This window comes from Odontesthes bonariensis, chromosome 8, assembly GCF_027942865.1.
Source record: "Odontesthes bonariensis isolate fOdoBon6 chromosome 8, fOdoBon6.hap1, whole genome shotgun sequence".
NCBI lineage: Eukaryota > Metazoa > Chordata > Actinopteri > Atheriniformes > Atherinopsidae > Odontesthes > Odontesthes bonariensis.
In genome coordinates, this window is record NC_134513.1 from 8,644,134 (window position 1) to 8,658,614 (window position 14,481).

General features: G+C 40.9%; 1 protein-coding gene across 17 annotated transcripts in view; it reads right to left on the reverse strand.

Annotated features, from left to right (window-relative positions):
- The window catches only part of ppfia2 (PTPRF interacting protein alpha 2), a 165,632-nt gene that overhangs the window by 44,256 nt on the left and 106,895 nt on the right, over nucleotides 1-14,481 (reverse strand). For all 17 annotated transcript variants that reach the window (XR_012770150.1, XR_012770149.1, XR_012770151.1 and 14 more), the window contains 2 exons: nucleotides 4,358-4,459; nucleotides 617-781 (listed from right to left, as the gene is read on the reverse strand). Coding sequence is in view for 14 of the 17 variants with exons in the window: in XM_075471553.1 (XP_075327668.1) it covers nucleotides 617-781; nucleotides 4,358-4,459 (267 nt within the window). In the remaining 3 variants the exon portion in view is untranslated. The remainder of the gene's footprint in view (nucleotides 1-616; nucleotides 782-4,357; nucleotides 4,460-14,481) is intronic.

The window sequence follows — 14,481 nt, forward strand, 5'->3', positions numbered from 1 at the left end:
TACCAGTTGCTGAGAGGATATTCCAAGACTCTTATTCTTCACTGTCTGTAGGGTTTGCCATGGCTGTGATGGTCTAAGAAATCTCACAGGGGGTTGAACCCAGATTAAAAGTTAGCCAGGATCCAAGATGGGACTGCTGCCAAGACAACTTTTATTACCTTGAATGTCATGCCATTGAGCAGTTTTTTATAAATGATGTCTTTTAAAGTGGAGGGGGAAAGAGGGGCGGTGGATATATTATACACAAGGTTAAAGTCGTAAATACGCAGGCCGTGAGGATAAAGGAGAATTGCAGAATGTGTCATATGGAGGCTAAATAATACAGCAGGAAAAAACACAAATTAAACTGCCGAGGCAATGCTCGCATCAGTAATTAGTTCATCATGCCATAATAATATATAACAAAACAGAGCACTTTCCAAAAAAACTACATGTTATTAAATTAAAATGCAAGAGAATCTAATTCTATTACTGCCTATCATACAGAATATTGCACTCTAAAATTCCTATAAATCATTTAAATTCAAAACAAGTAAAAGATTAAACTAGGAAGGACTCAAGTTTCTGTAGAACCTCTTAACATGAGTAAATCTCGCACTAATGGTGGCAAACTCACCTTCTCATCAAGGGCTTTATGGTGTTCAAACAAAGACTTGAGCGCTTTGAGGACTTCAACCTCACTTGAGACTCCTGAGGGAGACTGAGCCTGCCGCTTCACCACCGTCATCCGAAGCGACCGCTCGTGTCTTGACACCAGGCACTCAAGATGTTCCAGAAGTAACTGGACAAAAAAAAAGAAAAAAAAAGAAAACAAGTCAAGTTTTTCTCATAAGAACTGGTAAACTGATGCTCAAATAAATCAAGGGCTATTCTGAAAGATGCAACCCATATATTTGCAGTTTGCTCTTCGAGTTCTCAGAAATGTGGAAACAAAGACATTTCAAGAAAGTGTTTTGGTGTGCAGCATGTCCTTTTATTTATGCAGTTTAAAGTATTCATTGGTCTATACTAACCCCGTTTTCCTTTGGAAACTGTGCTACATATGTAACACCTCGTCATTGCAACTGTATGAATAGTGTATTCAATCCTACTCAAAGGTAACTGCAATCCTTTCAGCAACAGCGCACAAAAGGATTACACTAATCTATGTTGCTGGATGGCACGTCAAGTCACCTGCCAACAGAAAGCAACACAAGGGCAGAGTGAAGATCCAAAACTGACAGAAAGGCAACTGTACGACAACAACTGGGGGTAAAAACACAAGTCGTGACAGGATGAGATGATAGCAGTAGGGCCACAGAGATCACACTGTATTTGTTTGGGTAGTTTTCTGATGATGCAGATCTCAACTCTTCATTTCCTCACAGAAATCTTCAAAGGAACTAATACTATATAGCCTTAAGATTCATTTCGATGGTCATTGGAAATTAGCAACTTAAAATGATATTTGTGTTCCCAAGTCCAAACGTCTCGCTCTGAGGCCGTTTGGCAAGCTGCACACGTTGATCGAATGTTCAGTGGTTAACCACTGGCAGTGAAATATGTTGAACGAGAAGGAACTCAAGTTTTAAAACGGCTCCGAGAAGATCCTTACAAAGAACCAGATTTTAAAATCTGAAGGTGAAGGTGTGAGATGTGAGAATTGGACAGCTCTGTCCATTTATTTAGTACAGACCGTATGCTTTTACTTTTTGTACAAACGAGATGCATGCTTAAGATGCATAGCTATTCTTTGTTGTTATCGATTGCTTCTTCTTCCTCTGTGAACGGGGGATTCCTCTTTTGCCTCTGCTGTGGCATCAAGTGCCACCACTAGCACCAATAGGAGTCACTGGTCTGCAGATCTTACCACACAAATCATAAACTGGGGTGACTTTCATCAAATGTCCTTTATCGTATTTGTCCTTCTTTAAGTAAGTTGAAAAATTCACATTTTGAACAGTCATATTGTGTCTTGAAAGCACCTGAACAACCTTTATAGTCGTAAGTATCATATGCCTGCTGTTTTCTGAGCCAAACTTATCATATTATTCTTATATTTTTATTCCTTATTTACAAAAAGGACCCTGCTGGTACCTATTTACACCATTAAGTGGCTCAGTTGTACCATTTTTGTGAGATTTAACATGAACCACATACCATAAAACACAAAGTTACTTTTACATTTCTAAAACTATTTGTATTTTACAGTAAAAATGTTTACCACTGAAATATGTTCAGCCTCACTGGACAAACTGACCTCCTGAATCCAAATCAAACTGGTAGGATGCAGCCTGAGCCTCAAGCATATGGGACACTCTGAATCATAGTTTCATCCTTTTTCTACTTGGGAACTAAATTCAGTTGGAGTCTTATTTCTCTCCCCTCAGGACACTGAAGACAAATCTTCAATAGAAAACACTGTAGCAGGGAGAAGTGATCAGAATCTCTGCAGGAGCGAGCAGTATGTCTGCAAACTCGCAGTCATCTTTTCTCTTGTCCGTCTGATTCAACTGTCTGGGAGAGCTCCATCACCAGCCATCATGTTTGTACATTCCTGCACACTCAACAGAATGAACACTGTTGAATCAGTCATGAAATGTTTACTCTGTTTAGCCTCCAGAATGAGAACAGAAAGCAGTCTAATCCTACTCAGGAAATATTGTCAGTATTTACTAGAGCTGGGCGAGTTAACTCAATATTTTATCGCGCATTAACGCAGATCATTTTTTTTTTTTATAAATTACAAAAAAAATTTGGGGGCTTTTGTGCCTTTAATGGATATGAAAGTTCAGAGAGACAGGAAGCAGGGGAGGGAGAGAGGGGGAACTACATGCAGCACAGGGCCGTCCGATGCGCGACTCGAACCGGGGCCAGCTGCAGCGAGGACTGTAGCCTCTTGTACATGGGGCGGCTGCTCAACCAACTACACCACGGACCACCCCTGTTTTATTATTTATTTTATTATTGTAAAAGTCTGTTGCTGTCTGCTGCGGAACCGGAAAAGAAAGTAATTGGCGGATCCATCAAACATGGAGAAGGGTACGGAACTTTTACTCGGTCATTTTCATTTTAAACTTCTTCCAGACGGCGGAGTCGACAGAACCAAAGTCATCTGTAAACACTGCCAAGTTGAATTGTCTTCTCACCGTAGTAGTTCCAGTCTAATATATCACTTAAAGGCAAAACACACAACTAATACCAGCAAGTCATTCAAGGAAACAGACAGTGGAGCGAGGCTTCTACATAAAAACAACATAAAAATGTAGATGTTAAAAGTGTGTTTGCACAACAAATGTTATGGCACTTTCATTCATATGGCAGCACATTTAAAATAAAACTAAATGCTAAAAGCTACACACTACTTTTGAATTCATTTTTGGATTTTGCGTACAAATGCGATTAATCGTTGCCCAGCCCTAGTATTTACCTTGTGTTCTAATTTGTCTGCCTCGTATTTCTTCAACTCTTTAGTCTGGCTGCTATTGAAGTTCCCTCGTCTCGTCATCGCCATCACACCAGCTCCTCAGTCTACTGACTGCCCGTACATGCCTTCCAACACTTATTTCTAGATTGCTAAACCCCTTCAGTGACAAAAGCAAACTTAATTAAAGTTTGCTTGGTAAGTGCTTGCTGGATGATTTGAGGTGATAATAAAGTGAGGGTGTGAACATGACTAATTTCAGTTTTTTTGCGCCTTACTTCTTTTTTCTGGATTGTTCAGTCATTGTTCTGCTAAACTCGCTCACCTTCACCACAACAAGATAGTGAATTACTGTAAATCCACACTTAATCAGCACAGGGATGGAAAACAGTCTTATCTATCAACAGCAGTGTGTGCTTACTGCTTTAGAAAAAATGAATTATTTTTCTATTGAAGATACAGGACTTCAGCTCCACAGAATTTGAGCTGATACGCTAATGTTTTTATTTTTTGTTGTCTGGAGAATCTTTGAACTGTACACCGCAGGGCGGTCAGTGCCATTTGAACTTAGTTCTACTGTTGAGCAGCCATCCATGTGCAGTCAGTGGAAAATTTTTAAGGGAGAATGTGGAGAACTAATGAGGTATGTCTTGGCATTGGAAACAGCCAGTGCACATGGATGCTTCAGTGCTTTTGCAGGCTTACAGCCGTACCCACTAGATAGCTTTAGCTTCCGCAGGATGCTGTTTATCTCAGTGCGCAGCAGGCATTTGGGCTCTATTTGCAGGGCTGACATTGAAATTCAAGGCAAAGTTGTGAAACTTTTACAGAAACTCGTAGAACGAGGTAAGATATTGAAGAAACGACCAAAAAAAGCAGCTGCGCTGCGTTCTCATTGCCGAGACCATGCTGCTTGGTAAATGTTTTGAAGTAGTATGTTGAAGCTTTAAATACCCTGGTGTTGTTCCTCTCGGCTTTGAGCTCAGAGATCTCCTCCTCCTTCTCCAGCAGCTGCTCCCTGCAGGCGTTCAGCTCCTTGGTCAGCGCAGCAAACTCCTGCATAAAACCAAAGAGAAAACAAATAGATGGGTCAGGACCATGGCTAGCATCACACAATACCTTGCAGCTGCCCTGGGGTGCAGTGATGCAATGCGACAGGAAGCAGAATTGCATCATTGCATTTTTGCTAGTAGCTCACTGGGTGGAGAAAAAAAGAAAAGAAGAAAAAAATGAAAACATTGGGAACAACTTTTTCATGAGCTTATAAGCCTCTTAGGGTAACATGACGATCACAGTACAAGAAGGTGAGCTTAGAAGTTTATAGTATGACTCAACTGGTGCTACTTTTTTTGGGACCAACACTGACAACTACATGCCGTCATAGCAATACATCAACATCTCCCGAAACCAGAGGGATTCTGAGTTATACATGCATGTGTGAGACTAACGGTCTCATAAACAACCATAGGAGGTGGAGAGACAGACTGCCACCCGGGGAGACTTCGAGCCTTTGTCCCCATCATCTCAGTCTAAATTAAACACATCCAAAACAAACATCTTTGGAACAGGTCATGTCAGGCAGGTACAAAGAAATCCGTCTTATTCTGACTCATGTGTTACAGTCTTCACTGTAACATTGGGTTGATGGGACTCAACAAACGCCTGTTTAAACTGCTTCCGAAAAGGAATGGGTTGCAGTTTCTACATCCAGAAAATGGTGCGACGGGCTCCAAAACAAACTACAATGGTGATATCTTAAAACAAACTAAGTATTAAGTTCCTCTGAATCAGTCTCCTGATTACCAGAGAGTTCCATCTATATTCTGCTGCTCATCTGGGTCAGGGTTGAGAGGACAAGGCAGAGAAGCCCAGACATCTCTTCCCCCACACACCCCCTCCAGCCCTTCCAGGGGGCATACAGAGGTTACAGAAGCCAGCCGTAAGGCCCAATCTCTTCAGCATGTCCTGGGTCTGACCCGAGTCTCTGCCCAGTTCACAGAAAGTTAATCATTAAGAATTTAAAACGTATACTTTTGCCGAATATTCCTGAAAAAAACATGTAAACTCATATAGACCCACAAGAAGTGTGCGGTGTAGCGTTTATCCACAGAGACTTCCCTCTTTCCTCGTTTTTCTTCATTCAGGGATTTCCTCAAAACAAAACAAAAATCTATTCCAAAATATTACATAGCTGTAGTGTATTTTTGACCTTTTTGATATTAAGTGTCAAGAAAATGAATTACCACATTAAACAATTCATCTCCAAGCCCGAAAATACCCAAAACTTGCACCCAAAAAACAGCTTATACACACTACTCACGAGAAAATCATGAAAACAAAATTCATTTTTAGAAGCTGACAGTTGACAAGTGATCCATCCGAGTACACGCTGCGAGTCAGAATCTGTGCACAATCTGTCCTTCAGGAGTCATGGACAATAACTCAGTGTTGCAGACAGACTGCAGGGAGCGCAACAATATCATGTCTCACACTGACAAGCGTGCAACAAATCCTCATAGACCTTATAGAGCCACAAATCCGCTTCATGAAGACAGCATGAAAACTCCCAAAGAACTACAAATAGCCCAGTGAATCTGTGCCATCCAAAGCTAGATTTACAATTATACGTGTAAGCTGTGTTGAACGTAGGGAAAGATTTTACATTCTCTGCATGATGAGTTGAAAAAAGGTTGTGAAATCCTCGTAACAGAAAACTTTATTCATCTTTTGACTTAGGAATCCAGAGAGCTTATAAAAAAGAAATTTCAAAAGTAAATCATATATTACATAAGCTTGTATTTGTTGAAAGAGTGCTAGCTTTAAATACTATATCGTGAGAAAAATTATGTTTTATTCATATTAACAATCTTTATTAACAATGTGTTATTCACTTAAAGGGATAGTTCGCCTCTTTTGACATGAACCTGTATGACATCCCATACTAGCAAAATCATTTATGAACATTGACTTACCCCCTGCTGCGTCCTGTGAGCTGAGTTCCAGCCTCGTTTTGGCGTTGACGAAGGTAGTCCGGCTAGTTGGCTGGGGTCGCGAAAATAAAGCGTTTTGCTTCTCAAAACAATATGCGTTCAAAAGAGTAATACATTTGCATGACAAAATCGTTGTGCAGGAAAAAGTCAGACCTCACAATCGCTTGACGCTATTTCTCTCTCCCTTCATATCACTACTTGCTGTGTAAACTGTGCAGACTGAAGTGCAGACCGAGCAGTCCCCTGCTTCCGAGCAGTAAACACCATATCAGGTGCGGCTATCGCTAGGTGGCTGAAGGCATTGATATGAAGGGAGGCAAAAATAGCGCCAATCGATTGTGAGGTCTGACTTTTTCTGGCTAACGATTTTGTGATGCAAATGTATTACTCTTTTGAACGCATATTTTTTTGAGAAGCAAAACGCTTTATTTTCACAACCCCAGCCAACTAGTCGGACTACCTTCGTCAACGCCAAAACGAGGCTGGAACTCGGCTCACAGGACGCAGCAGGGGGTAAGAAAATGATCATTAATGATATTGCTAATATGGGATGTCATACAGCTTCATGTCAAAAGAGGTGAACTATCCCTTTAACTGACACTAATAGAACCGAATATAATAGATTTGCACTTAAACAAGAATTTAAATGGTATTTTTCACACATTTTAAACACATTTTAAATGCTGATCATGACAGAAAACATGAAAGGAAATGTGTCGTTAATCACTCTTCTCAAACTGCAATTCCAGTAAAGACAACACTGAAACCGAGACTATAATCCAGCCTTTTAAGAGCCGTTGTATCCGTTAAAAAAAAAAAAAACTGTGGCTGGTCGACAGAAGTCAAGAAGTCGAGGGTTTAACTGTCAGGAAAATGCAGTTATTCTACTGTATATACAGTAAGGGCCAGCTCAATTAATGGCTAGTTGATCTACGGAGGAAGCTAAGGTCAACTAGGATTTTGCTGTTACTATAGCAACTGGATATGGGGGGAAAAAGTGTTGGCGTGGTAACAAAGTTATCTCTTTGGAAAACTGACCTACAATATACTAACAGAACAGGAGGAAAATTCTAGACAATAAAGCAGGATTTTTTTAAATTATTTTCCACCGCAGACAATCCAAGTTCCCAAAAGTGACCATAACTATTTTACTCTATTCTAAACAATCATGGGAATCCCACTGCAATGAAGCCATGGTATAGTTACAGAGCACTTCTTTGCATCTTTCAAACTTGTAAATGTGTGCAGCAGGAAGGGAACAAAAGAAGAAGCTTAGAGCACATAAATCTCTCTGCCACAAGAGTGCAGCTAATCACAGTCACGTCCTCCTAAGACAAAAAAACCCTAAACCCTTTGCAAATTGCACAATTCGCTTTAACGCTTGTCCGACCCAAGAAATCCCCTGATGTTGCTCCAAAAAGCAACAGCTTCCTCGGCAACAGACTGCAGTGCACTCCTGCAGCTCATCATTAAACCAGCCGTCTCAGGGCAATTCTTCCTCTCAGAGCAGAGTTAAAGAAAACGCCATAACCCCCGGGGGCGAGGAAATGCAGGGACAATATGGCCTCCTCCCAAAGGGCACACTGTCAGGACGTTTGACAGATTATAGGCTCCACAGAAACAACATTTCACGCAATGTTTTGGCTTCCAGACACCACTAAATTGTTAAAGAAGTAACATTATCTTTACAGCTAGAAGAGAGAGTCTCTAACAGATGCAAACACTGGACCAGACGCCTGCACGAGCATTTACAACCTTGATGTTGCCACTTGTGAAACTGCCGGTGGGAGCTAATTTAGTAACCCTTATCCTCACACTAAACTTTATCTTAATGTGTAGCCATCTAGTTAAATATACATAAAAATTGAAGCCGAGGGGGGGGGGGGCAACATCTAAAACCATTTTGTGTTTGTTTAACCTACTCCCAAACAGTAATGCCATTATTTCTGCAGCCATTTCAAACATCACAAGACAACCTATCAGTACATGGTGGTTTACATATTTATAATACAAACATGTTGTATTCCTGGCGACATCTCTGAGGTGCATACATACATTCCAAACAAGGAACAGTATTAAAAGATGTGCTTAACCAGAGTTGCTTACTGTATATTTCAGGCACACTGAATTATTCACAACACTGAAAATGCAGCAAATGGAATTTTATTTATATTCAGTGACACTTATTTTGCTCCCTAAAGGAAAACAACCTGGAGAATCTTAATCCCGAGGATACACTGCCTACAGTCGCTGCTCTCATAAATAACAAGAAAATGGGAAGGCATAACAAAAAAAGAAGGAATTGCAGAATGCACCACAGTGGAGGTACTATTAGGTGAGCAGGGGTACAGGGAGGTGCTGAGGACGGGCATATAAATGAAAGGTGACGATGCACATCCTGCGCCTGCGTGACACAGGACCTTCAGTGCATCAGTGAAAAGGACTTTCACCTCTATTGTGGTTTTACTGGGTGGACTCACACAGACTGTTTGGACCCTGGCCAGTCACTCAAGGGAAGTGACGAGAGTAATCCTGAAATTATAGGATGTGGTCAACTGCTGCCCAGCTGTGAACAGCGGCAGAGTTACCCAACAAAAGCACATGTGGTTCTGATTGATATAAAAATGAGAAAAATAAGCTTCTCAACAGCATGCAGCATCTGAGCCTGAGTTCTGAGTGCAAGGTTCCTTTGGGCTTTTGTTACCCAAGGTTGTTTTAGAAGTGGCCAGCTTTGATGAAGTGTTGCCTCTTTATTTTCTATTTCATTCAAAAAGCTCTGAGGTGTAGGATTCCACTTAGATAAGCTGTGGTTTTCCTCCAAGCATCTCTCCAGCACCATTTTACCCATGACCCACTGGACCACTACCCACCATTCTCTCTTCCCCACTTCATATTACCTGTGCAAAGCCCTGCAGTGTGTCAGGTAAAGTGTGTGCGGGAGCATTTATGTGTGTGTGAGGATGTTGTCTGCCAGGTGAACTCTAAATGAATAGGTGAACAAGGCTTCCTCGCTGAATGGGCGGCCTAAATTGCTGCAGAGGATCCATTTTTTTTTTTTTTTTAAATACAGGTGTGCCTCTGCAGGAGAGTCACGCTTCCAGGCTAAAAACAAACCCTGCCAATTGTGCATCGCCCTCAGGAGAGACGGAGAGGTGGTGATGTGATGGAAGGCATGCTGATTCACCCAGTGAAACGCAGAGAGCAGCTCATCCGTGCAATGATGATACTGCCATTTCCTGCATTTGAGTCTCCGGAATGTGAGCAGAAATAGGTGTTGAGGAAATGATACCCGACGCCGACAGCCAATTCTCAAAAGGCTAGCACGAGGCAAATGAAGATGAGTCACAAGGAAGTAAGAGTATAACCTTTACTGTGTTCCGAAGAAAAAAAACAAAAAAAACAAAAATATACACACACACACACACACACACACATCAGCAACTTACGTAGAAACAAGCTCTCAGGCTGTAAAACGAGCTCTTTGTTCAGGCATTGTGACTCTAATTTGGACAACTAAAAATACTCTAGGAAAGCACCCTGTAATGAGCCTTAAGCACAAACAGAAGCGTGCTCGTGAGTATCAGAAAGCTTCACAGCAGATCTTTAATATTTAACGGAGATGTGTATTTACAATCCGAGACTAAAGGAAGGACAGGACATAGTGTGGCTATAAATAAACAATGAGATGAGCCTGCTGCTATCAATACTAACATTGTATTTCCCGCAGTCAACACAAGTCTAACCATACCGGAGAGTGATGCTGCGCTATAGCCGACTAAACATCAATATGATCACATTAGATTCACGTCCTGTCAATAAAACATGAAAACCGTCAGCTGAATATTCACCTCACAGGCTGTAAAGATGAGGGAAGGTGGACTCTGTCCTTAAACCAGTGTTTGTATGCCTTCATCTTTTCAGTCCAATGAACTTGGTGTTAAAGTGAATTGCAATAAAATGCCGTTATTCATTTTGTTGATTTAACTTCTATTTGACATTCATAACAGCTGCACCTGTGTGTTGCAAAATGAAATCAGCCGGAGACTGCTGCATGGAATGTGAAAATTCAATGACTGCGGTGCTCAGAGTGAGAGGAGCCCTCGTCATTTTTTTGGGTGATCAGGAACTGCTGGAGTGGGACTTATTAATGGTAGACAGAGGTTGGTGGTGGCTTGAATCATCTGCCTGACCCAGGACACAACTAACAGAGTAGTGGTGATGCCTAAACCTGACCAAGCAGCGAGCAAAAATAAAAGCGAAAAATGGTAAATCATAGTCCCACACTGGTACTGAAATCAGATTTAAAGCCATCACAACTAACCAACACTTTCCTTTTTCTTTTGAAGATGGATACAACAAGAGACAATGACACAGTAAAATTAGGTGGATTAACAATTATACCATTATACTCTCTGGGAAACATTTAGACTTCGTTCTAAAGAAAAGCTTTTGGAAACAGAAGCTTTCGAACTAAAAAACAAGCTCTTTACGAATGGACCGCTATTCTGATTTGGTCATTCAAAAAAAGATTATGTGGTGTACAGTATGGGAGGACCACTACCAGCTAAATTCTTGGCCTCCATTTTGCTGATAAAGATGGATCGAGACTCTACATCGGACACTCGGGAGCCACAGAGACCTTGAGGAACCAGCACTGCACGAGCTATAGCTCACTGGCAGGCTCATTTCCTCAGCTTTAAATATTCAAGAAGGTTATCTGTGCTGAGTGAGCACTGCTGCTTCTTCATGGCGACATGTAGGTGAGTTAAAAGGTAGCAGACACATGCTGCAACAGCATCCAGCATGCTTTCGTCAGTGGGTTGTGTTCAGGAATGGTGCGTTAACCTTTCATCCATCACTGTCAAAATAATTCTAAGGATGTCCACCAACTCTGCTGACATTACTGCTGTCATTCAGTCCCATAGCACCTCTGCTGAAAACAACGAAAAACATCAATATTCAAGCATTTGTGGGCTCTCTCGTCCTTTTATCCTCTAAAGAGAAGCAGGCAGGTTGTAAAACCATCACCACTTCAAAGAGCTGCTCAAACCAAAGAGCAGACAGAAATAAATTTAGCATGGGGCTGTGGTAAAAAACATCAAGCATTTGTTGTATTTTTGTTGTTTTTCCGACGCAAGAAACATTGATTTTGAAAAATCAACATGACCTTTTACATGTCCTCTAAAAACATGCATAAAATCTAATGGCACCTCTCAGAGAATAGCCAGATATGCATAATAAATCAAACAGAATCAACACCGTTAATAACCAGTGACCATTAATCTACAAAAAGCCAGACAGGAATTAAGAGTAGAAATTTAAATTTCTCGGTTGAATAATTCATAGATTTTATTCAACAGATTGCCGCTGGTATTATTCTTTGGACATGTAGCAAAAAAAAAAAGAAAAAGAAGAAGGAAAAAAACAGACCAAATACACAACGATTAGTCTGAAAAGAGCTTGTGTGGCTTTGTTGTTACCTTGCATCCTGACAGGGGTGGACTGGTCACATTGGTTTAATGGCACCACAGCAACACAGCAAAATGAAAAACGCCTACTTATACACGGGGAATGATTCTTTCAGGTGAATCACAGCAAGCCAAAAACAGCAGTAAGACTGTATGTCTAAACAAGTGTGTTTGTCTGTGTGTGTGTGTGTGTGTGTGAGAAAGAGAAAGAGTGTGTTGGTGTTGAGGGGAAGAAGAGAGTGATTTACAATAACCTTTAGTTGGCAAAGTAAGAAGGGTCATCTGTGAGCCATAAAAGCCCCTAGAGGCCAAGTCATAAATCTGAGAGTGAAAATTACAGCCTGACAATTTACTGCTCTCCTCGTGCCCAATAACTAATTTTGATCGCCTGTAAGAGGACAAATCCACCGCCTCCCATTAAAGAATCTTTCTCCTAACAATGTGCAAGATTGCAAATATTTGACTCTCACAGGGACACAATCCGATTAGCTTTATTACACATGCCAGGTCATGCAAAAATATTTGTGCACAATGTAAATGTTTCAGCCTTGTCCAAAAAGAAGTTCATGTTCTGACCTGATAATAATTTTCAAGGCCCGAGAAGACGTTTTGGGGCAAATCAGAGCAAATGTTGTACAACTGAATTAGAAAATAGCTGGTTCTTTGATAAGAAGAGGGAGCTAGCCTGCTCTCATGACACATTTCATGTATCTCACCTTGTAAAACACCACTGACAAAACAGGCAGAGGTTAGAGTGTAGGAAAATGTGCCCTTGTCTTCAGGCAACATTTGGTACTTCTTACTGAGGGTTTCATGTCAAAGTAAATGACTATAAGAATCAGCAGCCCGTTAGCTCGGCTGAAACCGGGAAAAACCTAAATAAATTCTCTCTGAAGGAAACAAAATCATAACATTTCACTTGTTTATCCTGTTAAAAAAAAACAAAAGTGTAGCAACAGCATATTATCTTTATCAATACTCAGTGCATTTAGCCGTTTGTAGCAACAGACAGGAATACTGGCAGGAAAGCTGAGTGATATTGTGTTGGAAGCAGTGTTTCTTCTGATGAACTCCATCTACCGTATGTTCTACTGTACATTAACCCTTTGAAAGCCACCAAACTCCTAGCAAAAAAAAAAATGTAATTTTCCCACGCAGAACACAGGAAACACAGGTCTAACCTTGCCTGGTTTGTATTATTGTGTAACTTTGGGGATTTAAACAGTTAAACAAGAAACTTCTGTGCCTTGTGAGGAAAAACTACTGTGTTTGGGAAAGAAATCAGGCTTTGAGGACAATTTAGATGGATCTAGAGTAACTATTTCAGTTTTCTGTTGGAAAGGGTTTCCGGAACGGCAGAGCAATAAATATAACGTATTATTATGTTTGGGTTGGCTTTTATTTGGGGGGAAAAATATGATTTGCTGCTGCTGACCCATTTCATAGCAATGCATTTCTTGCAGCCTCCATACCAGCAAGAACATATGCTTTTCCAACTGGGGACATGCATCATCAAGCACCATCTACTGCAAGTAATACACTGATGATGGATAAGTAGACTAATTCATATAACCTCACTTCAAAGAAACTGAACTATTTTCTAAGCTTGGCTAACTAGCAGCATCTTTACATTTTATAAGCAAATATGAGAGGTGATGTGAGAAGATTGTTCTCATCTAATTGGTGGAGAGTTAGAATTTCTAACTCTCTCGTCGCACTGCTAACACGGAACAAATGTTCTGTGTTTGCAACTCAACTGTGGAATTGAGATGATTGAGTGGAATGATTGATATGAGCTGAAAACTGCGCCTTAAAAGATTGTTTCTATGAATTGTTGCTTTTCAATCAGCCAATATTCTCTATGTCTATGCTTTTTTTCAGGAGTTAATAAAATCTGACCGTCGTGCAGATGAGATGCAAGCTCGTCTTCCACATACAAAATTTGCTTATATGTGCGTCTGTGCAGTGTCAATGGAAAGAAGCTATGAGAATGATCTCAAGAGGAAGTATTTTGGTAGAATAAAGTGAAGATAGTATGAAAGAAAGTATTGCAGGGACACGTGCTCTCAACTTGTGTATGGCTCAGTGATAAATTGATGCCACTGCAATGAATGGTGCTGCAGCGCCCATGTTAAAAGGTCAGGGAGGGGGGGAGCATTTTATTATCCAGAGAGAATGCATCCTCTCTGTTTTCCACATGTAATGTCCTGTCACAGTCTTCTCATTTTGGTCCCAAGCATTCATGCACACTAAAGCTGTGTATCTTTGTGAAACACACAAACAAGCATACCCCGAAATGTCAGACCATCCATCATTTATTACACATGGAGCGAATGATGTTCAAATAGCACCCTTTTTCTTTTTCAAGGGGTAAAGCAGCAGCAGCAGCGGTAGCAGCAGCGGTAGCAGCAGCGGTAGCGGCAGCAGGCTCCTGGCTGTGGGTTGAGCTTGTCCAGTCGGAGGAGATGATTCACACGGCTGACGACCATGAGTCCTCTTACTTTGGCTTAGCTAAGAAACAGGATTACTGTTTTGTGTAGGGGCAGCAAGTAAACGACAGCCACTACTTATTATCAAGTTTCTTTGTTTTGAAGCTAGTGGAACAAATATTGAATGCCGT